At 46.0% G+C, this 27,191-nt stretch overlaps 1 protein-coding gene and 1 long non-coding RNA gene across 13 annotated transcripts in view; both read left to right on the forward strand.

The window, feature by feature from the left end:
- LOC118375936 (voltage-dependent P/Q-type calcium channel subunit alpha-1A-like) overlaps window positions 1-27,191 on the forward strand; it is a 155,722-nt gene that overhangs the window by 43,215 nt on the left and 85,316 nt on the right. For 9 of the 10 annotated variants that reach the window (XM_052500682.1, XM_052500687.1, XM_052500690.1 and 6 more), the window contains exons 18-25: window positions 1,605-1,655; window positions 2,719-2,854; window positions 3,850-4,487; window positions 4,672-5,033; window positions 5,261-5,396; window positions 5,661-5,790; window positions 6,331-6,390; window positions 6,561-6,667. In XM_052500682.1, the coding sequence (XP_052356642.1) occupies window positions 1,605-1,655; window positions 2,719-2,854; window positions 3,850-4,487; window positions 4,672-5,033; window positions 5,261-5,396; window positions 5,661-5,790; window positions 6,331-6,390; window positions 6,561-6,667 (1,620 nt within the window). The remainder of the gene's footprint in view (window positions 1-1,604; window positions 1,656-2,718; window positions 2,855-3,849; window positions 4,488-4,671; window positions 5,034-5,260; window positions 5,397-5,660; window positions 5,791-6,330; window positions 6,391-6,560; window positions 6,668-27,191) is intronic. The other variant, XM_052500689.1, reaches the window with a different exon arrangement.
- Window positions 26,610-27,191, forward strand: part of LOC127917722 (uncharacterized) — a 3,345-nt gene continuing 2,763 nt past the window's right edge. For all 3 annotated transcript variants that reach the window (XR_008097639.1, XR_008097641.1, XR_008097640.1), the window contains exon 1: window positions 26,610-27,191. This exon is cut by the window's right edge and continues 30 nt beyond it. This is a non-coding gene — a long non-coding RNA (uncharacterized LOC127917722).

A 27,191-nucleotide genomic window follows, 5' to 3' on the forward strand; every position in this document is an offset into this window, starting at 1 on the left:
TAACACTATTATAATGATGACATAACACTATTATAATGAAGACATAACACTATTATAATGATGACATAACAATATTATAATGATGACATAACACTATTATAATGATGACATAACACTATTATAATGATGACATAACAATATTATAATGATGACATAACACTATTATAATGATGACATAACAATATTATAATGATGACATAACACTATTATAATGATGACATAACACTATTATAATGAAGACATAACACTATTATAATGATGACATAACACTATTATAATGATGACATAACACTATTATAATGAAGACATAACACTATTATAATGAAGACATAACACTATTATAATGATGACATAACACTATTATAATGATGACATAACACTATTATAATGAAGACATAACACTATTATAATGATGACATAACACTATTATAATGATGACATAACACTATTATAATGATGACATAACAGTATTATAATGATGACATAACACTATTATAATGATGACATAACACTATTATATTGATGACATAACACTATTATAATGAAGACATAACACTATTATAATGATGACATAACACTATTATAATGAAGACATAACACTATTATAATGATGACATAACAGTATTATAATGATGACATAACACTATTATAATGATGACATAACACTATTATAATGATGACATAACACCATTATAATGATGACATAACACTATTATAATGATGACATAACACTATTATAATGATGACATAACACATGTTGTAAACATGTCATGACAACAAGAAGACCTGGGTAACGGTTTGTGACTTGAGATATCCGCTGTAAGAGAACATGTGACTATGATTGTCTCTCTGCCTATTTGTAGATAGAAACTGCCTTCGTTTGAAGGGCAGTCTGTGTTTGGTAGAATGAATGGAGAGATGTGTAGATACCCTGAAGACAGTGCAATATAATTTGTGCAACAGAGACAAAATGTGAGCTAGAGAGATATGGACGCCTGTGTAGTGGAAGAGAGATGTGCATCCTGAGATAGAGAAATAGTATGAGAAAAGTCTAGAGGGATACATAAAGTTTGTGCAAGAGAAAGAAAGGTGAAAAATGGGGAGAGAAAGAGAGGAAGATAAAAAGAGAAAGAAAATGAGAACAGAATAGAAATGGAGAGATAGATGAATAGAGACATTGCAAGATGGTTGTCTGAGCAGTGTGAGTTGAAATGGTGTGTGTAGGTGTTAGTGTAAAGTTGTGTGTGTGTGTGTGTGTGTGTGTGTGTGTGTGTGTGTGTGTGTGTGTGTGTGTGTGTGTGCGTGCGTGCGTGCGTGCGTGCGTGCGTGTGTGTGTGTGCGTGTGTGTGTGTGTGTGTTGGTGAGGTTTGAGGAGTGTGTTGCCTCATTCACACTATAGGGCCGACCCTAAATGTACTGTACTGGCTCATATATTGTTTTTTCACGTGGTTCTTTCTAGCATGGTTCCAGCCACTCTGGTGGATGCGTAGCCAGGTCAGCCCAGTACAGCTCTGCTTGGCTTGGTTCTGGTTGATCATATAGTGTGAATTGGGTATGCGTGTGTTCTCTGTGTCATGTCACTCACTGACTGTTTCCCTCCTCAGCGAGAAAGTAAACAGCACAGGTCACAACGCTTCCGACCCCTTTCTGGACTGGTATTTACTCATTTATACTCCTTCTGTTTCTTTTCGCCCGCTTTTCCTTTCCTCTCCTCCTTTAGACCATCCTGTTTTAATTATCTCCCCATAATTAGGATTTTTTTACTCCTTTGCTTTTTTTGTTGGTTTTTGAGTTGGCTTATTCTGAGTATATTTTCTGTTGGCTGCTCCCCGCAGTATGGCTGTGGCTTTACTGTGGTTGACTGTGGTCCCTGGGAAAGGGAGTTAGTGGGGCCGGGGCGCCATTTTGGTTCTTTCGTTGACAACATCTCAAATGGCACCCTATTCCCCATATAGTGCACTACTGTTGACCTGAGCCTTTCATAAGAGTCGTGCAAAATATGGAGAATAGAGTGTTATCTGAGGTTTGCCCTTTTTTCTCAGAACTTCCATTTTCAGTCTTTTTGTTGATGATTCCATTTTGGTTCCTTCATTGGGTCCTTTTGGGTTTGGTTTCCTGGTCGACTGTGTAATATTCTAACCTTGCCTCAATATCATTCTCCATCTTGTGCCTCTCTCTGTGTGGTTTCCCAAAGTGGGTCTGGTCTACCCACTGCTTTGGGAAACTGTGGTCGACCATACTCCTTCAGTAGCTCTGTGTTTCTGCCCTGTAGGTCCAGCAAGGCGACCCTTTACATGTGTGTGTGTGAGCTCTATAGTGTGTGTTTGTGTATTCGCTTGTTTATATTTCTGTATACCTGTGTATGTAGGTTTCTGTATGTCTGTGTGTTTGTATATTTGTAAATGGACTCAGATACCACTGCTTAACCTGATATTTGACACTCTCTTAACCTCCCCACCCATCCTCTCTTTTCTCTCCCTCTATGCCTCCCCTCCTCCTCTGCTCTCCATCATGCTTTCTGTCTCTATTTCTTAACCTCTCTTTTCTCATCGCTCTTCTCCCCTTTCATCCAACTCTCTGTCCATCTGTCTCACCTTTCCTCCATCTCGCCTCCCTCTTCTTCCTCTCGCCTGCTCTCTTCTCTCATCTCTCATCTCTTCTATCCTCTACCTCTCTCTGTCCCTCCTCTCATCCTTTCCCCTCTCTCCGTCCCTGTAGTAAGGAGCAGCAGAAGAACAATAAGGGTGGTAATAAGTCTGTGTGGGAACAGAGGACCAAGGAGCTGAGGAAACAGACTCTAATGACCAGCAGAGAGGCCCTCTACAACGAACTGGACCCAGAGGACCGCTGGAAGGCAAGGAGAGAGGGAGGGAGGGGGGAAGGCTGGAAGGAAGGGAAGGAGAGAGGAGGGAGGGGGGAAGGCTGGAAGGAAGGGAAGGAGAGAGGAGGGAGGGGGGAGGCTGGAAGGAAGGGAAGGAGAGAGGAGGGAGGGGGAAGGCTGGAAGGAAGGGAAGGAGAGAGGAGGGAGGGGGAGGCTGGAAGGAAGGGAAGGAGAGAGGGAGGAAGGGAAGGAGAGAGGGAGGAAGGGAAGGAGAGAGGGAGGGGGGGAAGGCTGGAAGGAAGGGAAGGAGAGAGGGAGGAAGGGAAGGGAAGGAGAGAGGGAGGGGGGAAGGCTGGAAGGAAGGGAAGGAGAGTGGAGGGATGGAAAGGGGTTGCACAATTGAATGCAGTCAATCAAAATGTGTCTACCGCATTTAAGCTGAATCAGAGAGGTGATGGGCCTGCCTTAATCGTCATCCACGTCATTGGTGCCAGGGGAGCAGTTGTTGTGGTTTTAACTGCCTTGCTCAAGGGCAGAACAGCAAATGTTTCCACCTTTCGGTTACTGTCCCAAGCTCTAACCTCTAGGCTACCTGCCACCCCAGAGAGGGGGGTAAAGAAGGGAGGTGGGTAAGGAGGAAGGGAGACAGTAAGAGACAACAAACCAAATGGAGAAGGGTGGAGAGAGCGATGGAACACAGAAAGGGGAGAAATTACGAAAGTTGGTAACACTTTTTATTGGTCTGGGTTAAGCTGCTTGATACTTTCGGGTACTTACCTCATATAGTTCATCATAATTGATAACTACCTGGTAATTACCGGGTGCCAAATGTAACATACTGGTTGGTGCCTTTGTCAATTTACCAATAATTGAATCAAGTTTTTGAGCTTTATAGGTGGTTATATGACCTCTGGGATGCTAACGATATTATGCCTCTCCTTGATTCCGCCTGGCCTTCTTCGTCCGTCCCCTGCTTACAACTCTCCCAACCCAACCTTTCCCTCCCTCCCCCCTCCCCTTTCTTCCAGGTGAACTACTCCCGCCACATCCGTCCTGACATGAAGACCCATACAGACCGCCCTCTAGTGGTGGACCCCCAGGAGAACCGCAACAACAACACCAACAAGACCACCAAAGAGCCTGACCCCCGCCTCAGCCAGCAGCACGCTGACGAGCTGGTCCGCAAGCAGACACACGTCCACGAGAGAGGAGGTGGGGGAGGAGGAGGTGGGGGCTCAGGGTCTGGTTCAGGCCCTGGAAGGCCTTACGATAGGGCAGACTCTACGGACAGCCGCAGGAGCCGTAAGGAGAGCAAGGAGCACCCGGAGCTCCAACACCATCACTCCTCCCATACCCGCCTAGATGCAACGATGCTGGGACAGAGTGGAGAGGAGAGGCCCCAGAGAAGGCACCACCACCCACGGGGCCAGGTGGGCTCATCGGAGCACAGGAAACCCCGCCAGCACCGCATGCCCCCAGAGGACGAAGAGGGGGGAGGTGGAGGTGGAGGAGGGGAAAGGCGACACAAGAGCAGGGGGACAGAAGGAGAAGGCGAGGGGGAGCAAGAAGGGGGTGATGGAGGTGAGAGGAGGCAGAGACGGCATCGCCATGGCACTCAGTCAGGGTGTGATGGTGAGGGGAAGAGGACGCGGCAACACCGCAGGAAGTGAGGGAGACCCTGACACACACAGACACACACACATATATACGCACTCACACTTTCCTCTGTCAACCAGTGTCCTTATACAGTAGTTCTCAGAACCATTCTGACATTTCCCTACTCCTTCTCTTCCATCAATCTCTCTCGTTTCTCCCTCTCTTCCTTTCTTTCCTTCTCTTTCCCTCTATAGGGATGGTCCCAACCTGTCCACCACACGGCCCATCCAGAAGAGCCTCTGTAGACAGGACAGCCAGTACAGCGAGGACATGGATAATGTCATGAACAGTAAATTGGCCACCAGCCAGCCCCAGCTACCCCCAGGCTCCACCCAGCAGCCTTGCCCAGCCTCGGGTCTCCCCAGCTCAGCCAACCACAATAATCCAGGCCCAGGCTTCGGCCCTGCAGGCCTCAACACTCACCTGACCAACAGCAGCTCCCACCTGGGCCTAGATGGAAGCCTGGTTCCTGCATACGGAAGTAGCACCCGGATACCGGACCACACGGCAGTAGACATACCACCCATGTTTCCTTCCCACAACGCCATATTGCAGGGTGAGAGAGAGGGAAGAAAGAGGAGGGGAGGGGGATGGAGGGAGACTGTGTATGACCAAGGTTTATCAGGTCACTTCTTCAGTCAAAACATTGAGAAACAGCCACACATGCCATGCTATTTCTGAATTCTTCTTTCTTCCCTTCATTCTTCCCTGTCCTCTCCTATCCACCCCCTCCCTCCCCCTCTGTCTCTTTCTCTCCTCCCCCTCTTTCTTGCATCCCTCCAGTCAATAAGAATGCTAACACGGAGCCTCTGCCTAAGAAGGAGGATAAGGAGGATGATGATGATGACAAGGGTGATGAAGATGGACCCAAACCAATGCCTCCCTATAGCTCCATGTTCATCCTCTCTACCACCAACCCGTATGTGGGCACATGCATGAACACACACACAATCACAATCACACACACACGTATATTCATTATTAATTATATTAATGATGCATTTTTTGTGTTTGTTTCAATGTGTGTGTGTGTGTGTGTGTGTGTGTGTGTGTGTGTGTGTGTGTGTGTGTGTGTGTGTGTGTGTGTGTGTGTGTGTGTGTGTGTGTGTGTGTGTGTGTGTGTGTGTGTGTGTGGGTGCGTGTGTGTACGTGCATGCTTGTGTGTGTCTGTGTGTGTGATCAGGTTCCGGAGACTATGCCACTACATTGTGACTCTGAAATTCTTTGAGTTTGGTATCCTGTCTACCATCGCTATGAGCAGTATCGCCTTGGCAGCAGAAGACCCCGTCTGGCCAGAATCACCTCGCAACAATGTGAGACACTCAATGCTAGCTCCGTGTCCGTATTAGCTTATATTTACTCTCCATGCTAACTTAGCTATTAGCTAACTTTTACTTTCCCCTCTGGGCTAACCTAGCTAGTTTAGCTAGCTTCTACTTTACCCTCCAAGCTAACTTAGCTATATAGCTAACTTCTACTTTACCCTCAATGCTAACTTAGCTATTATAGCTAACTTCTACTTTACCCTTCATGCTAACTTAGCTATTATAGCTAACTTCTACTTTACCCTCAATGCTAACTTAGATATTATAGCTAACTTCTACTTTACCCTCCATGCTAACTTAGCTATTGTAGCTAGCATCTACTTTACCCTCCATGCCAACTTAGCTATTATAGCTAACTTCTACTTTACCCTCAATGCTAATTTAGCTATTATAGCTAACTTCTACTTTACCCTCCATGCTAACTTAGCTATAAGCTAACTTTTACTTTACCCTCCATGCTAACTGAACTATTAGCAAGCTTCTACTTTACGTCTGCTAACTCTGTGTCCTCTCTCTCCCTTTATGCAGGTTCTGCGCTACTTTGACTATGTGTTTACGGGAGTGTTCACCTTTGAGATGTTGATTAAGGTAATTCTGAACCTGAATTTCACTCTAGCTATACTTGTAATTTTTTGACAAGAGACAATCAATAACAAAACATATCCACTCTCTCTGTCGCCCTCACTCCAACGCCCCCCCACTCTCTCTCACTTCCCCCTCCTCCTCTCTCTCTCCATCCCCCCACACCTCTCTCTCAGATGGTGGATCTGGGCCTGGTGTTGCACCAGGGCTCCTATTTCCGTGACCTGTGGAACATCCTGGACTTTATAGTGGTTAGTGGTGCTCTGGTGGCCTTCGCCTTCACGTAAGTTACCCTCCTGTCCCGTCATCTCCTCTCCCCCAACTCTCTTTCTTTCTCTCTCTCTTGTCCTGCCTGCTGCCCCATCTCCTCCTCTCCCCATCTCCCCCTCTCTCTCCTCTCCTCTCTCCCCCTCTCTCTCCTATCCTCTCTGCCCCTCTCTCTGCTTTCCTTGCAAGGGGTCACAACGTCACTGCGCAGACAGCCTCACAGGCGCCCTGGAGCAAAGCCCCACTCTCTCTCTCTCCTCTATCGCTCTCTCTTCTGTTGCTCTCTCTTCTGTCACTCTCTCTTCTGTCACTATCTCGTCTCTTTATATCCCATGCTCTTGTTCTGTCTCATGTTCACACTCCCACGCTCTCTCTCTCTCCTGTCTCACACTGTCTCAGTCTTAGCTCCTCTGTCTTGCTCTGTCTCACTCGATTAACAACCTTCCCACAACCTTCCCATAGCATCCAACTCCCCAGGCTACTGGCACTACCATTTCCCCAATGCCCCTTTCAATCATCTTTGGCCATAGTCAACCCCTTTCCTCCCCTCCTGTCCTTTATCCCGCTTCCCATCTCACCTGCCTCCCTCGCTCCTCGTTTCTACTTCTCCCCCTCCAACACTATCCCCCTCCACCCTTTCTCTCCCAACGTCCACTATGCCCCCCTCTCTCGCTCCTCTCCTCCCCCTTATCTCCCGTGGGTGTGAGGACCACCCCAGGCACCTGTAACCCTTTAGTGTCCCGGGCAGTTCTGGAGCTGAGGGGCCTGAGCCACACCCCTCCTCCACCCCTCCTACGGAGCAGGTATTTCAGCTTCCTTCTTCTGCACGCCACTGCCTGAGCTTGGGCTGGGAGTGGGACAGGTGCTATGGCTGGTGATGAAGCTGGTACTATCGCTGGGGCTGGAGCTTGGTGTGGGATGAAGAAGGGTGCCTTAATGAAATAAAGGTTTAGGATGGGGGAAGTTCTGGGTCTAAGGCTAAATGGAACGGGAGCTGGGGGTCTGGGGAAAGAGAAGTGCTGGGTCTAAGGCTAAATGGAACGGGAGCTGGGGGTCTGGGGAAAGAGAAGTTCTGGGTCTAAGGCTAAATGGAACGGGAGCTGGGGGTCTGGGGAAAGACAAGTTCTGGGTCTAAGGCTAAATGGAACGGGAGCTGGGGGTCTGGGGAAAGAGAAGTGCTGGGTCTAAGGCTAAATGGAACGGGAGCTGGGGGTGTGGGGAAAGAGAAGTGCTGGGTCTAAGGCTAAATGGAACGGGAGCTGGGGGTGTGGGGAAAGAGAAGTGCTGGGTCTAAGACTAAATGGAACAGGAGCTGGGGGTCTGGGGAAAGACTAGTTCTGGGTCTAAGACTAAATGGTACGGGAGCTGGGGGTCTGGGGAAAGACAAGTTCTGGGTCTAAGGCTAAATGGAACGGGAGCTGGGGGTCTGGGGAAAGACAAGTTCTGGGTCTAAGGCTAAATGGAACGGGAGCTGGGGGTCTGGGGAAAGAGAAGTGCTGGGTCTAAGGCTAAATGGAACGGGAGCTGGGGGTGTGGGGAAAGAGAAGTGCTGGGTCTAAGGCTAAATGGAACGGGAGCTGGGGGTGTGGGGAAAGAGAAGTGCTGGGTCTAAGGCTAAATGGAACGGGAGCTGGGGGTGTGGGGAAAGAGAAGTGCTGGGTCTAAGACTAAATGGAACAGGAGCTGGGGGTCTGGGGAAAGACTAGTTCTGGGTCTAAGGCTAAATGGAACGGGAGCTGGGGGTCTGGGGAAAGACAAGTTCTGGGTCTAAGACTAAATGGAACGGGAGCTGGGGGTCTGGGGAAAGACTAGTTCTGGGTCTAAGACTAAATGGAACGGGAGCTGGGGGTCTGGGGAAAGACAAGTTCTGGGTCTAAGACTAAATTGAACGGGAGCTGGGGGTCTGGGGAAAGACAAGTTCTGGGTCTAAGACTAAATGGAACGGAAGTTGGGGGTCTGGGGAAAGAGAAGTGCTGGGTCTAAGGCTAAATGGAACGGGAGCTGGGGGTGTGGGGAAAGAGAAGTGCTGGGTCTAAGGCTAAATGGAACGGGAGTTGGGGGTCTGGGGAAAGAGAAGTGTTGGGTCTAAGGCTAAATGGAACGGGAGTTGGGGGTCTGGGGAAAGAGAAGTTCTGGGTCTAAGGCTAAATGGAACGGGAGTTGGGGGTCTGGGGAAAGAGAAGTTCTGGGTCTAAGGCTAAATGGAACGGGAGCTGGGGGTCTGGGGAAAGAGAAGTGTTGGGTCTAAGGCTAAATGGAGCTGGGGGTGTGGGGAAAGACAAGTGCTGGGGTTGTAGCTGGGATCAGGATGGGGTAAAAAATAAGACGGTTAAGGTTGAGACAAGGGTGTTAGGGCTGGAGTGGGGGTGGGAGCAGGTGGGGTTGAGTGAAGAGAGGTGTAGTTCTTGGAATAGTACATTGATACATTGACCCTCTTGAAAAGAGATGCTGAGTCTTAATGTGACTACCTGGACGGACACAGGATAGATCAACAGGGTCTTAATGTGCCTACCTGGACCGACACAGGATAGATCAACAGGGTCTTAATGTGACTACCTGGACCGACACAGGATAGATCAACAGGGTCTTAATGTGACTACCTGGACCGACACAGGATAGATCAACAGAGTCTTAATGTGACTACCTGGACCGACACAGGATAGATCAACAGGGTCTTAATGTGAGTACCTGGACCGACACAGGATAGATCAACAGGGTCTTAATGTGACTACCTGGACCGACACAGGATAGATCAACAGAGTCTTAATGTGACTACCTGGACCGACACAGGATAGATCAACAGAGTCTTAATGTGACTACCTGGACCGACACAGGATAGATCAACAGGGTCTTAATGTGACTACCTGGACCGACACAGGATAGATCAACAGAGTCTTAATGTGACTACCTGGACCGACACAGGATAGATCAACAGAGTCTTAATGTGACTACCTGGACCGACACAGGATAGATCAACAGGGTCTTAATGTGACTACCTGGACCGACACAGGATAGATCAACAGGGTCTTAATGTGACTACCTGGACCGACACAGGATAGATCAACAGAGTCTTAATGTGACTACCTGGACCGACACAGGATAGATCAACAGGGTCTTAATGTGACTACCTGGACCGACACAGGATAGATCAACAGGGTCTTAATGTGACTACCTGGACCGACACAGGATATATCAACAGGGTCTTAATGTGACTACCTGGACCGACACAGGATATATCAACAGAGTCTTAATGTGACTACCTGGACCGACACAGGATAGATCAACAGAGTCTTAATGTGACTACCTGGACCGACACAGGATAGATCAACAGGGTCTTAATGTGACTACCTGGACCGACACAGGATAGATCAACAGAGTCTTAATGTGACTACCTGGACCGACACAGGATAGATCAACAGAGTCTTAATGTGACTACCTGCACCGACACAGGATAGATCAACAGGGTCTTAATGTGACTACCTGGACCGACACATGATAGATCAACAGGGTCTTAATGTGACTACCTGGACCGACACAGGATAGATCAACAGGGTCTTAATGTGACTACCTGGACCGACACAGGATAGATCAACAGGGTCTTAATGTGACTACCTGGACCGACACAGGATAGATCAACAGGGTCTTAATGTGACTACCTGGACTGACACAGGATAGATCAACAGAGTCTTAATGTGACTACCTGGACCGACACAGGATAGATCAACAGAGTCTTAATGTGACTACCTGGACCGACACAGGATAGATCAACAGGGTCTTAATGTGACTACCTGGACCGACACAGGATAGATCAACAGGGTCTTAATGTGACTACCTGGACCGACACAGGATAGATCAACAGGGTCTTAATGTGACTACCTGGACCGACACAGGATAGATCAACAGGGTCTTAATGTGACTACCTGGACCGACACAGGATAGATCAACAGGGTCTTAATGTGACTACCTGGACCGACACAGGATAGATCAACAGAGTCTTAATGTGACTACCTGGACCGACACAGGATAGATCAACAGGGTCTTAATGTGACTACCTGGACCGACACAGGATAGATCAACAGAGTCTTAATGTGACTACCTGGACTGACACAGGATAGATCAACAGAGTCTTAATGTGACTAGTGACTACCTGGACTGACACAGGATAGATCAACAGGGTCTTAATGTGACTACCTGGACCGACACAGGATAGATCAACAGAGTCTTAATGTGACTACCTGGACCGACACAGGATAGATCAACAGGGTCTTAATGTGACTACCTGGACCGACACAGGATAGATCAACAGGGTCTTAATGTGACTACCTGGACCGACACAGGATAGATCAACAGAGTCTTAATGTGACTACCTGGACCGACACAGGATAGATCAACAGGGTCTTAATGTGACTACCTGGACCGACACAGGATAGATCAACAGGGTCTTAATGTGACTACCTGGACCGACACAGGATATATCAACAGGGTCTTAATGTGACTACCTGGACCGACACAGGATATATCAACAGAGTCTTAATGTGACTACCTGGACCGACACAGGATAGATCAACAGAGTCTTAATGTGACTACCTGGACCGACACAGGATAGATCAACAGGGTCTTAATGTGACTACCTGGACCGACACAGGATAGATCAACAGAGTCTTAATGTGACTACCTGGACCGACACAGGATAGATCAACAGAGTCTTAATGTGACTACCTGCACCGACACAGGATAGATCAACAGGGTCTTAATGTGACTACCTGGACCGACACATGATAGATCAACAGGGTCTTAATGTGACTACCTGGACCGACACAGGATAGATCAACAGGGTCTTAATGTGACTACCTGGACCGACACAGGATAGATCAACAGGGTCTTAATGTGACTACCTGGACCGACACAGGATAGATCAACAGGGTCTTAATGTGACTACCTGGACTGACACAGGATAGATCAACAGAGTCTTAATGTGACTACCTGGACCGACACAGGATAGATCAACAGAGTCTTAATGTGACTACCTGGACCGACACAGGATAGATCAACAGGGTCTTAATGTGACTACCTGGACCGACACAGGATAGATCAACAGGGTCTTAATGTGACTACCTGGACCGACACAGGATAGATCAACAGGGTCTTAATGTGACTACCTGGACCGACACAGGATAGATCAACAGGGTCTTAATGTGACTACCTGGACCGACACAGGATAGATCAACAGGGTCTTAATGTGACTACCTGGACCGACACAGGATAGATCAACAGAGTCTTAATGTGACTACCTGGACCGACACAGGATAGATCAACAGGGTCTTAATGTGACTACCTGGACCGACACAGGATAGATCAACAGAGTCTTAATGTGACTACCTGGACTGACACAGGATAGATCAACAGAGTCTTAATGTGACTAGTGACTACCTGGACTGACACAGGATAGATCAACAGGGTCTTAATGTGACTACCTGGACCGACACAGGATAGATCAACAGGGTCTTAATGTGACTACCTGGACCGACACAGGATAGATCAACAGAGTCTTAATGTGACTACCTGGACCGACACAGGATAGATCAACAGGGTCTTAATGTGACTACCTGGACCGACACAGGATAGATCAACAGAGTCTTAATGTGACTACCTGGACCGACACAGGATAGATCAACAGAGTCTTAATGTGACTACCTGGACCGACACAGGATAGATCAACAGGGTCTTAATGTGACTACCTGGACCGACACAGGATAGATCAACAGGGTCTTAATGTGACTACCTGGACCGACACAGGATAGATCAACAGGGTCTTAATGTGACTACCTGGACCGACACAGGATAGATCAACAGGGTCTTAATGTGACTACCTGGACCGACACAGGATAGATCAACAGGGTCTTAATGTGACTACCTGGACCGACACAGGATATATCAACAGAGTCTTAATGTGACTACCTGGACCGACACAGGATAGATCAACAGGGTCTTAATGTGACTACCTGGACCGACACAGGATATATCAACAGGGTCTTAATGTGACTACCTGGACCGACACAGGATAGATCAACAGAGTCTTAATGTGACTACCTGGACCGACACAGGATAGATCAACAGGGTCTTAATGTGACTACCTGGACCGACACAGGATAGATCAACAGAGTCTTAATGTGACTACCTGGACCGACACAGGATAGATCAACAGAGTCTTAATGTGACTACCTGCACCGACACAGGATAGATCAACAGGGTCTTAATGTGACTACCTGGACCGACACAGGATAGATCAACAGAGTCTTAATGTGACTACCTGGACCGACACAGGATAGATCAACAGGGTCTTAATGTGACTACCTGGACCGACACAGGATAGATCAACAGAGTCTTAATGTGACTACCTGGACTGACACAGGATAGATCAACAGAGTCTTAATGTGACTAGTGACTACCTGGACTGACACAGGATAGATCAACAGGGTCTTAATGTGACTACCTGGACCGACACAGGATAGATCAACAGGGTCTTAATGTGACTACCTGGACCGACACAGGATAGATCAACAGAGTCTTAATGTGACTACCTGGACCGACACAGGATAGATCAACAGGGTCTTAATGTGACTACCTGGACCGACACAGGATAGATCAACAGAGTCTTAATGTGACTACCTGGACCGACACAGGATAGATCAACAGGGTCTTAATGTGACTACCTGGACCGACACAGGATAGATCAACAGGGTCTTAATGTGACTACCTGGACCGACACAGGATAGATCAACAGGGTCTTAATGTGACTACCTGGACCGACACAGGATAGATCAACAGGGTCTTAATGTGACTACCTGGACCGACACAGGATAGATCAACAGGGTCTTAATGTGACTACCTGGACCGACACAGGATATATCAACAGAGTCTTAATGTGACTACCTGGACCGACACAGGATAGATCAACAGGGTCTTAATGTGACTACCTGGACCGACACAGGATATATCAACAGGGTCTTAATGTGACTACCTGGACCGACACAGGATAGATCAACAGGGTCTTAATGTGACTACCTGGACCGACACAGGATATATCAACAGAGTCTTAATGTGACTACCTAGACCGACACAGGATAGATCAACAGGGTCTTAATGTGACTACCTGGACCGACACAGGATATATCAACAGGGTCTTAATGTGACTACCTGGACCGACACAGGATAGATCAACAGGGTCTTAATGTGACTACCTGGACCGACACAGGATAGATCAACAGAGTCTTAATGTGACTACCTGGACCGACACAGGATAGATCAACAGGGTCTTAATGTGACTACCTGGACCGACACAGGATAGATCAACAGAGTCTTAATGTGACTACCTGGACCGACACAGGATAGATCAACAGAGTCTTAATGTGACTACCTGCACCGACACAGGATAGATCAACAGGGTCTTAATGTGACTACCTGGACCGACACAGGATAGATCAACAGGGTCTTAATGTGACTACCTGGACCGACACAGGATAGATCAACAGGGTCTTAATGTGACTACCTGGACCGACACAGGATAGATCAACAGGGTCTTAATGTGACTACCTGGACCGACACAGGATAGATCAACAGGGTCTTAATGTGACTACCTGGACCGACACAGGATATATCAACAGAGTCTTAATGTGACTACTTGGACCGACACAGGATAGATCAACAGGGTCTTAATGTGACTACCTGGACCGACACAGGATATATCAACAGGGTCTTAATGTGACTACCTGGACCGACACAGGATAGATCAACAGGGTCTTAATGTGACTACCTGGACCGACACAGGATATATCAACAGGGTCTTAATGTGACTACCTGGACCGACACAGGATAGATCAACAGGGTCTTAATGTGACTACCTGGACCGACACAGGATAGATCAACAGAGTCTTAATGTGACTACCTGGACCGACACAGGATAGATCAACAGGGTCTTAATGTGACTACCTGGACCGACACAGGATAGATCAACAGAGTCTTAATGTGACTACCTGGACCGACACAGGATAGATCAACAGAGTCTTAATGTGACTACCTGGACCGACACAGGATAGATCAACAGGGTCTTAATGTGACTACCTGGACCGACACAGGATAGATCAACAGAGTCTTAATGTGACTACCTGGACCGACACAGGATAGATCAACAGGGTCTTAATGTGACTACCTGGACCGACACAGGATAGATCAACAGGGTCTTAATGTGACTACCTGGACCGACACAGGATAGATCAACAGGGTCTTAATGTGACTACCTGGACCGACACAGGATAGATCAACAGGGTCTTAATGTGACTACCTGGACCGACACAGGATAGATCAACAGGGTCTTAATGTGACTACCTGGACCGACACAGGATATATCAACAGAGTCTTAATGTGACTACCTGGACCGACACAGGATAGATCAACAGGGTCTTAATGTGACTACCTGGACCGACACAGGATATATCAACAGGGTCTTAATGTGACTACCTGGACCGACACAGGATAGATCAACAGGGTCTTAATGTGACTACCTGGACCGACACAGGATATATCAACAGAGTCTTAATGTGACTACCTGGACCGACACAGGATAGATCAACAGAGTCTTAATGTGACTACCTGGACCGACACAGGATAGATCAACAGGGTCTTAATGTGACTACCTGGACCGACACAGGATAGATCAACAGAGTCTTAATGTGACTACCTGGACCGACACAGGATAGATCAACAGAGTCTTAATGTGACTACCTGCACCGACACAGGATAGATCAACAGGGTCTTAATGTGACTACCAGGACCGCAACAGGATAGATCAACAGGGTCTTAATGTGACTACCTGGACCGACACAGGATAGATCAACAGGGTCTTAATGTGACTACCTGGACCGACACAGGATAGATCAACAGGGTCTTAATGTGACTACCTGGACCGACACAGGATAGATCAACAGGGTCTTAATGTGACTACCTGGACCGACACAGGATATATCAACAGAGTCTTAATGTGACTACTTGGACCGACACAGGATAGATCAACAGGGTCTTAATGTGACTACCTGGACCGACACAGGATATATCAACAGGGTCTTAATGTGACTACCTGGACCGACACAGGATAGATCAACAGGGTCTTAATGTGACTACCTGGACCGACACAGGATATATCAACAGGGTCTTAATGTGACTACCTGGACCGACACAGGATAGATCAACAGGGTCTTAATGTGACTACCTGGACCGACACAGGATAGATCAACAGAGTCTTAATGTGACTACCTGGACCGACACAGGATAGATCAACAGGGTGTTAATGTGACTACCTGGACCGACACAGGATAGATCAACAGAGTCTTAATGTGACTACCTGGACCGACACAGGATAGATCAACAGAGTCTTAATGTGACTACCTGGACCGACACAGGATAGATCAACAGGGTCTTAATGTGACTACCTGGACCGACACAGGATAGATCAACAGGGTCTTAATGTGACTACCTGGACCGACACAGGATAGATCAACAGAGTCTTAATGTGACTACCTGGACCGACACAGGATAGATCAACAGGGTCTTAATGTGACTACCTGGACCGACACAGGATAGATCAACAGGGTCTTAATGTGACTACCTGGACCGACACAGGATAGATCAACAGGGTCTTAATGTGACTACCTGGACCGACACAGGATAGATCAACAGGGTCTTAATGTGACTACCTGGACCGACACAGGATAGATCAACAGGGTCTTAATGTGACTACCTGGACCGACACAGGATATATCAACAGAGTCTTAATGTGTCTACCTGGACCGACACAGGATAGATCAACAGGGTCTTAATGTGACTACCTGGACCGACACAGGATATATCAACAGGGTCTTAATGTGACTACCTGGACCGACACAGGATAGATCAACAGGGTCTTAATGTGACTACCTGGACCGACACAGGATATATCAACAGAGTCTTAATGTGACTACCTGGACCGACACAGGATAGATCAACAGGGTCTTAATGTGACTACCTGGACCGACACAGGATATATCAACAGGGTCTTAATGTGACTACCTGGACCGACACAGGATAGATCAACAGGGTCTTAATGTGACTACCTGGACCGACACAGGATAGATCAACAGAGTCTTAATGTGACTACCTGGACCAACACAGGATAGATCAACAGGGTCTTAATGTGACTACCTGGACCGACACAGGATAGATCAACAGAGTCTTAATGTGACTACCTGGACCGACACAGGATAGATCAACAGAGTCTTAATGTGACTACCTGCACCGACACAGGATAGATCAACAGGGTCTTAATGTGACTACCTGGACCGACACAGGATAGATCAACAGGGTCTTAATGTGACTACCTGGACCGACACAGGATAGATCAACAGGGTCTTAATGTGACTACCTGGACCGACACAGGATAGATCAACAGGGTCTTAATGTGACTACCTGGACCGACACAGGATAGATCAACAGGGTCTTAATGTGACTACCTGGACCGACACAGGATATATCAACAGAGTCTTAATGTGACTACTTGGACCGACACAGGATAGATCAACAGGGTCTTAATGTGACTACCTGGACCGACACAGGATATATCAACAGGGTCTTAATGTGACTACCTGGACCGACACAGGATAGATCAACAGGGTCTTAATGTGACTACCTGGACCGACACAGGATATATCAACAGGGTCTTAATGTGACTACCTGGACCGACACAGGATAGATCAACAGGGTCTTAATGTGACTACCTGGACCGACACAGGATAGATCAACAGAGTCTTAATGTGACTACCTGGACCGACACAGGATAGATCAACAGGGTCTTAATGTGACTACCTGGACCGACACAGGATAGATCAACAGAGTCTTAATGTGACTACCTGGACCGACACAGGATAGATCAACAGGGTCTTAATGTGACTACCTGGACCGACACAGGATAGATCAACAGGGTCTTAATGTGACTACCTGGACCGACACAGGATAGATCAACAGGGTCTTAATGTTACTACCTGGACCGACACAGGATAGATCAACAGGGTCTTAATGTGACTACCTGGACCGACACAGGATAGATCAACAGGGTCTTAATGTGACTACCTGGACCGACACAGGATATATCAACAGAGTCTTAATGTGACTACTTGGACCGACACAGGATAGATCAACAGGGTCTTAATGTGACTACCTGGACCGACACGGGATATATCAACAGGGTCTTAATGTGACTACCTGGACCGACACAGGATAGATCAACAGGGTCTTAATGTGACTACCTGGACCGACACAGGATATATCAACAGAGTCTTAATGTGACTACCTGGACCGACACAGGATAGATCAACAGGGTCTTAATGTGACTACCTGGACCGACACAGGATATATCAACAGGGTCTTAATGTGACTACCTGGACCGACACAGGATAGATCAACAGGGTCTTAATGTGACTACCTGGACCGACACAGGATATATCAACAGAGTCTTAATGTGACTACCTGGACCGACACAGAATAGATCAACAGGGTCTTAATGTGACTACCTGGACCGACACAGGATCTATCAACAGGGTCTTAATGTGACTACCTGGACCGACACAGGATAGATCAACAGGGTCTTAATGTGACTACCTGGACCGACACAGGATATATCAACAGGGTCTTAATGTGACTACCTGGACCGACACAGGATAGATCAACAGGGTCTTAATGTGACTACCTGGACCGACACAGGATAGATCAACAGAGTCTTAATGTGACTACCTGGACCGACACAGGATAGATCAACAGGGTCTTAATGTGACTACCTGGACCGACACAGGATAGATCAACAGAGTCTTAATGTGACTACCTGGACCGACACAGGATAGATCAACAGAGTCTTAATGTGACTACCTGGACCGACACAGGATAGATCAACAGAGTCTTAATGTGACTACCTGGACCGACACAGGATAGATCAACAGGGTCTTAATGTGACTACCTGGACCGACACAGGATATATCAACAGAGTCTTAATGTGACTACCTGGACCGACACAGGATAGATCAACAGGGTCTTAATGTGACTACCTGGACCGACACAGGATATATCAACAGGGTCTTAATGTGACTACCTGGACCGACACAGGATAGATCAACAGGGTCTTAATGTGACTACCTGGACCGACACAGGATAGATCAACAGAGTCTTAATGTGACTCCCTGGACCGACACAGGATAGATCAACAGGGTCTTAATGTGACTACCTGGACCGACACAGGATAGATCAACAGAGTCTTAATGTGACTACCTGGACCGACACAGGATAGATCAACAGAGTCTAAATGTGACTACCTGGACCGACACAGGATAGATCAACAGGGTCTTAATGTGACTACCTGGACCGACACAGGATAGATCAACAGGGTCTTAATGTGACTACCTGGACCGACACAGGATAGATCAACAGAGTCTTAATGTGACTACCTGGACCGACACAGGATAGATCAACAGGGTCTTAATGTGACTACCTGGACCGACACAGGATAGATCAACAGAGTCTTAATGTGACTACCTGGACCGACACAGGATAGATCAACAGAGTCTTAATGTGACTACCTGGACCGACACAGGATAGATCAACAGAGTCTTAATGTGACTACCTGGACCGACACAGGATAGATCAACAGGGTCTTAATGTGACTACCTGGACCGACACAGGATATATCAACAGAGTCTTAATGTGACTACCTGGACCGACACAGGATAGATCAACAGGGTCTTAATGTGACTACCTGGACCGACACAGGATATATCAACAGGGTCTTAATGTGACTACCTGGACCGACACAGGATAGATCAACAGGGTCTTAATGTGACTACCTGGACCGACACAGGATAGATCAACAGAGTCTTAATGTGACTCCCTGGACCGACACAGGATAGATCAACAGGGTCTTAATGTGACTACCTGGACCGACACAGGATAGATCAACAGAGTCTTAATGTGACTACCTGGACCGACACAGGATAGATCAACAGAGTCTAAATGTGACTACCTGGACCGACACAGGATAGATCAACAGGGTCTTAATGTGACTACCTGGACCGACACAGGATAGATCAACAGGGTCTTAATGTGACTACCTGGACCGACACAGGATATATCAACAGAGTCTTAATGTGACTACCTGGACCGACACAGGATAGATCAACAGGGTCTTAATGTGACTACCTGGACCGACACAGGATATATCAACAGGGTCTTAATGTGACTACCTGGACCGACACAGGATAGATCAACAGGGTCTTAATGTGACTACCTGGACCGACACAGGATAGATCAACAGAGTCTTAATGTGACTACCTGGACCGACACAGGATAGATCAACAGAGTCTTAATGTGACTACCTGGACTGACACAGGATAGATCAACAGGGTCTTAATGTGACTACCTGGACCGACACAGGATAGATCAACAGAGTCTTAATGTGACTACCTGGACCGACACAGGATAGATCAACAGAGTCTTAATGTGACTACCTGGACCGACACAGGATAGATCAACAGAGTCTTAATGTGACTACCTGGACCGACACAGGATAGATCAACAGAGTCTTAATGTGACTACCTGGACCGACACAGGATAGATCAACAGGGTCTTAATGTGACTACCTGGACCGACACAGGATATATCAACAGAGTCTTAATGTGACTACCTGGACCGACACAGGATAGATCAACAGGGTCTTAATGTGACTACCTGGACCGACACAGGATATATCAACAGAGTCTTAATGTGACTACCTGGACCGACACAGGATAGATCAACAGGGTCTTAATGTGACTACCTGGACCGACACAGGATATATCAACAGACTAATGGGAATGGTTGGGTTGGGTGTGCTCTGGATAAGAGCGTCTGCTAAATGACTTAAATGTAAATGTAATGTGTGATGCTGAAATTTGGGTAGGCTTAAAAGGGTTGTTTATGGACTGTGCTAGAATTATGAGCTTTTTCATGATCCAGACTTCTTATCGTATACCGTGGCGCCTGAAATGGTGTCCAAGATTTCTCTAGGCTGGTTGATTTAGACCTAGAATATGATTTTACAATGAATTTATACATAGTTGCATGATATGAAGTCATTGGTTAAGGCTTGTGAGTTGATTATTGTACATGCTACCTGAACACATAGTGCATGAGTTATTCTGACAGTATTGATGTGAGTCTTTCCACGCTAACCCAGTCCCCTTATACAGGTGGGTCATTGAACAATGGAAAAACATGGCGACCAGGGCATTTTGATTCACTCAATTCAGGAATTGAATTTGAAATGTTGAACCCCTTCAAAGAAAATACTGGGATATTTTCAAAACCATTCATTCCATTCCAACGGATCATCTGAATTGACTGAATCAAAATGGAAAGGAAAGCCCAACCCTAAAGGAAAGCACGGGTATGAGGATGATGTGCACATAAGCATGCATACATACTTGAGGTCCATATACATGCATCTAAGAATGGGAATGGCTATAACTAACAGTCATTTCTGTAATGCATATGAAGAACCTTTCATAGCTCAGAGTATATGATCATTCATTAGCTGATAGGGGTGTTGCGTGTTTCGCAAACAGAAATCACTCCGCTTTGTATCTTCCCAAGCATGTCTAATACCTCCTCAGGGAAGGTCCCTTTCCTCCACCCTTACTCCCTAGGCCCTAACACTAGCTCCCATTTCTTAACCCTTTGCTTCCCCTCAAAGATAGGGGTTACAGATTACCGTTACAGCGGGCATGCAGTTTTCTTCTCCTTTAAGGGAGAAAGATAGAAAAAGATACCTGGATGTGCTTGCAGAATACTCCCTCCTTCCTTCCCCCCTCCCTCCCTCACTCCATCCCACACTCCATCCCTCACTCCATCACTCACTCCTTTACTCTGCTCCTGTAAAGAGAAACAAACTGTTCACCAATCCCTTTTACAGTCCTCCTTCCCCTCCTCACTCCGTTTTCCTGATCTCCAACTGGATAGGTTCACAGAATGTTAGCATTGCCCAGCTAGCATTAGCATCATTACAATTGCCTATCCAATCATTTCACATCTGCAGTCATGTGAAGGAGATGAAGGAAAATGTGATTTGTAGGAATATTTGGACGCTCAAGGTAGAATTTGCATCAAACCACAGATCTAAGACCAGATTGTCCTCCCACAAATCCCAACCTTGCCCGTTAGGCTGGTAAAAACAAATTTGATCCTAGATCAGTGTCTCGGGACAACTTCATACTCTTCCTCTGGGTGGCCGGTGCTCCAGGGTGGCAGTGGCACCCCCTGTCTGTGGGACTGACCCCCTGATCCTGCAATGTTATGTTATGCGTATATGTGTGTGCCACTGTCAAGTGTGTGTGTGTGTGTGTGTGTGTGTGTGTGTGTGTGTGTGTGTGTGTGTGTGTGTGTGTGTGTGTGTGTGTGTGTGTGTGCGTGTGCGTGTGCGTGTGTGTGTGTGTGTTGGAGTATTTCATGTATATATGTGTCTTTCTGTATGTATATATGTGTGTTTCATCTATATATATATGTGTATATTTCTGCATGTATGTGTTGCATACTGTATATATGTGTGTCTATCTGAGTGTATATGTATGTTCATGTGTTTCAATTTCTGTGTTAGGCCTGCGTTTTTAGTCTTAAGGTATAATGGAATGTTTGACAAAGGTCCAGGCAGACAGACAGACAGACAGACAGACAGACAGACAGACAGACAGACAGACAGACAGACAGACAGACAGACAGACAGACAGACAGACAGACAGATCAGATTCTGAAAGATTAGTCAGATAGTCAGAGACTGATAGATGAGTCAGAGAGACAGAGACTCTGATAGATTAGTCAGAGAGACAGAGACTGATAGATGAGTCAGAGAGACAGAGACTGATAGATGAGTCAGAGAGACAGAGACTGATAGATGAGTCAGAGAGACAGAGACTCTGATAGATTAGTCAGAGAGACAGAGACTGATAGATTAGTCAGATAGTCAGAGACTCTGATAGATTAGTCAGAGAGTCAGAGACTGATAGATGAGTCAGAGAGACAGAGACTGATAGATTAGTAAAATAGTCAGAGACTGATAGATTAGCCAGAGAGACAGAGACTGATAGATTAGTAAAATAGTCAGAGACTGATAGATTAGTCAGAGAGACAGAGACTCTGATAGATTAGTCTGAGAGACAGAGACTGATAGATTAGCCAGAGAGACAGAGACTGATAGATTAGTAAAATAGTCAGAGACTGATAGATTAGTCAGAGACAGAGACTGATAGATTAGTCAGAGAGACAGAGACTCTGATAGATTAGTTAGAGAGACAGAGACTGATAGATTAGTCATGTAGTCAGAGACTCTGATAGATTAGTCAGAGAGACAGAGACTCTGATAGATTAGTCAGAGAGACAGAGACTCTGATAGATTAGTCAGAGAGACAGAGACTCTGATAGATTAGTTAGAGAGACAGAGACTGATAGATTAGTCATGTAGTCAGAGACTCTGATAGATTAGTCAGAGACAGAGACTGATAGATTAGTCATGTAGTCAGAGACTCTGATAGATTAGTCAGAGAGACAGAGACTCTGATAGATTAGTCAGAGAGACAGAGACTCTGATAGATTAGTTAGAGAGACAGAGACTGATAGATTAGTCATGTAGTCAGAGACTCTGATAGATTAGTCAGAGACAGAGACTGATAGATTAGTCAGAGAGACAGAGACTCTGATAGATTAGTTAGAGAGACAGAGACTGATAGATTAGTCATGTAGTCAGAGACTCTGATAGATTAGTCAGAGAGACAGAGACTGATAGATGAGTCAGATAGTCAGAGACTCTGATAGATTAGTCAGAGAGACAGAGACTGATAGATTAGTCAGAGAGACATAGACTCTGATAGATTAGTCAGAGAGACAGAGACTCTGATAGATTAGTCAGAGAGTCAGAGACTCTGATAGATTAGTCAGAGAGACAGAGACTCTGATAGATTAGTCAGATAGACAGAGACTGATTGATTAGTAAAATAGTCAGAGACTCTGATAGATTAGTCAGATAGACAGAGACTGATAGATTAGTCAAATAGTCAGAGACTCTGATAGATTAGTCAGAGAGTCAGAGACTCTGATAGATTAGTCAGAGAGTCAGAGACTCTGATAGATTAGTCAGATAGACAGAGACTGATTGATTAGTAAAATAGTCAGAGACTCTGATAGATTAGTCAGATAGACAGAGACTGATAGATTAGTCAAATAGTCAGAGACTCTGATAGATTAGTCTGAGAGACAGAGACTGATAGATTAGTCAGAGAGACAGAGACTGATAGATTAGTAAAATAGTCAGAGACTGATAGATTAGTCAGATAGTCAGAGACTGATAGATTAGTCTGAGAGACAGAGACTGATAGATTAGTCAGAGAGACAGAGACTGATAGATTAGTAAAATAGTCAGAGACTGATAGATTAGTCAGATAGTCAGAGACTCTGATAGATTAGTCTGAGAGACAGAGACTGATAGATTAGTCAGAGAGACAGAGACTCTGATAGATTAGTCAGTGACAGAGACTGATAGGAAGAAGGACCTCATTCTGTGCGTCTGTGTGATTTGTCTAAGTGACCCTCAGATGTGGTGAATTCCAATTATTTTAAATGTGCTAGCCAGGTATGCCCTGGGTTACTCTGTGTGAGTATTTTGTTATGGGATCACTAGGTAGTATAGACTCTGATAGATTAGTCAGAGAGACAGAGACTCTGATAGATTAGTCAGAGAGACAGAGACTCTGATAGATTAGTCTGAGAGACAGAGACTCTGATAGATTAGTCAGATAGTCAGAGACTCTGATAGATTAGTCAGAGAGACAGAGACTCTGATAGATTAGTCAGAGAGACAGAGACTGATAGATTAGTCAAATAATCAGAGACTGATAGATTAGTCAGAGTGACAGAGACTCTGATAGATTAGTCAGAGAGACAGAGACTCTGATAGATTAGTCAGAGAGACAGAGACTGATAGATTAGTCAGAGAGACAGAGACTCTGATAGATTAGTCAGAGAGACAGAGACTCTGATAGATTAGTCAGAGAGACTGCAAGACAGACAGACATACAGACAGACAGACAGACGGACTCTGATAGATCAGTCAGAGAGACTGATACTCTGATAGATCAGTCAGAGAGATTGATACTCTGATAGATCAGTCAGAGAGACTGATACTCTGATAGATCAGTCAGAGAGATTGATACTCTGATAGATCAGTCAGAGAGACTGATACTCTGATAGATCAGTCAGAGAGACTTCAAGACAGACAGACATACAGACAGACAGACAGACGGACTCTGATAGATCAGTCAGAGAGATTGATACTCTGATAGATCAGTCAGAGAGACTGATACTCTGATAGATCAGTCAGAGAGACTGCAAGACAGACAGACATACAGACAGACAGACAGACGGACTCTGATAGATCAGTCAGAGAGACTGATACTCTGATAGATCAGTCAGAGAGACTGATACTCTGATAGATCAGTCAGAGACTGATACTCTGATAGATCAGTCAGAGAGATTGATACTCTGATAGTTCAGTCAGAGAGACAACAAGACAGACAGAGAGAGATTGTGATAGATCAGTCAGACAGACAGACAGAGACGCTGATAGATCAGTCAGATAACAGTGAAACTCACAGGGCCAAAGCAGACTGTAACAGATAAAGATAGTGCCCTTATTCAATTGGTCGAAATCAAGCAGCATTTCAGATAGAACGAGTACTCCCATTGGAGATCTGTATCACGACTTTGATCTAATTACTCTGGCATCCACTGTCTGGCCTGATGATCGGTGGTATCTGGGCTCGTGACGTCATCCTGCATGCCTCTCAAATAAATAGAAGAACCGCTGTGCCTGAACATAATGCCCTTCCCAAGGCAGGACAGTGATAGGCCGAAACTGGTACAAGCCTACACTAGTGGACCAATCAGATGACCGGAAGGGAAATGGTTTGATATTGGTTACTATGGTTACTAACATGGATGTTCCCCTCAGTTGATCCTGTGGAATTGTTAAAGCATCATTGATGTTAAACGTCAATGGTGGCACTAGTTTGGTGCTGTGTCCAAGTTATGTGTTTTCTCTCTCTCTGTGTGTGTGTGTGTGTGTGTGTGTGTGTGTGTGTGTGTGTGTGTGTGTGTGTGTGTGTGTGTGTGTGTGTGTGTGTGTGTGTGTGTGTGTGTGTGTGTGTGTGTGTGTGTGATAATGGGCTTCAAATATGACAGACAAACAGACAGGTAGCTAGGAGTGTGTATGTTGTGGAGGTTATAGATATGACAGACAAACAGACAGGAAGTATGTTGTGGAGGTTGAAGATATGACAGACAAACAGACAGGTAGCTAGGAGTGTGTATGTTGGGGAGGTTGAAGATATGACAGACAAACAGACAGGTAGCTAGGAGTGTGTATGTTGGGGAGGTTGAAGATATGACAGACAAACAGACAGGTAGCTAGGAGTGTGTATGTTGGGGAGGTTGAAGATATGACAGACAAACAGACAGGTAGCTAGGAGTGTGTATGTTGGGGAGGTTGAAGATATGACAGACAAACAGACAGGTAGCTAGGAGTGTGTATGTTGGGGAGGTTATAGATATGACAGACAAACAGACAGGTAGCTAGGAGTGTGTATGTTGGGGAGGTTGAAGATATGACAGACAAACAGACAGTTAGCTAGCAGTGTGTATGTTGGGGAGGTTGAAGATATGACAGACAAACAGACAGGTAGCTAGGAGTGTGTATGTTGGGGAGGTTGAAGATATGACAGACAAACAGACAGGAAGCTAGGAGTGTGTATGTTGGGGAGGTTGAAGATATGACAGACAAACAGACAGGTAGCTAGGAGTGTGTATGTTGGGTAGGTTGAAGATATGACAGACAAACAGACAGGTAGCTAGGAGTGTGTATGTTGGGGAGGTTGAAGATATGACAGACAAACAGACAGGTAGCTAGGAGTGTGTATGTTGGGGAGGTTGAAGATATGACAGACAAACAGACAGGTAGCTAGGAGTGTGTATGTTGGGGAGGTTGAAGATATGACAGACAAACAGACAGTTAGCTAGGAGTGTGTATGTTGGGGAGGTTATAGATATGACAGACAAACAGACAGGTAGCTAGGAGTGTGTATGTTGGGGAGGTTATAGATATGACAGACAAACAGACAGGTAGCTAGGAGTGTGTATGTTGGGGAGGTTGAAGATATGACAGACAAACAGACAGTTAGCTAGGAGTGTGTATGTTGGGGAGGTTGAAGCTATGACAGACAAACAGACAGGAAGCTAGGAGTGTGTATGTTGTGGAGGTTGAAGATATGACAGACAAACAGACAGGTAGCTAGGAGTGTGTATGTTGGGGAGGTTATAGATATGACAGACAAACAGACAGGTAGCTAGGAGTGTGTATGTTGGGGAGGTTGAAGATATGACAGACAAACAGA

This window comes from Oncorhynchus keta, unplaced genomic scaffold (assembly GCF_023373465.1).
Source record: "Oncorhynchus keta strain PuntledgeMale-10-30-2019 unplaced genomic scaffold, Oket_V2 Un_contig_1188_pilon_pilon, whole genome shotgun sequence".
Lineage (NCBI taxonomy): Eukaryota > Metazoa > Chordata > Actinopteri > Salmoniformes > Salmonidae > Oncorhynchus > Oncorhynchus keta.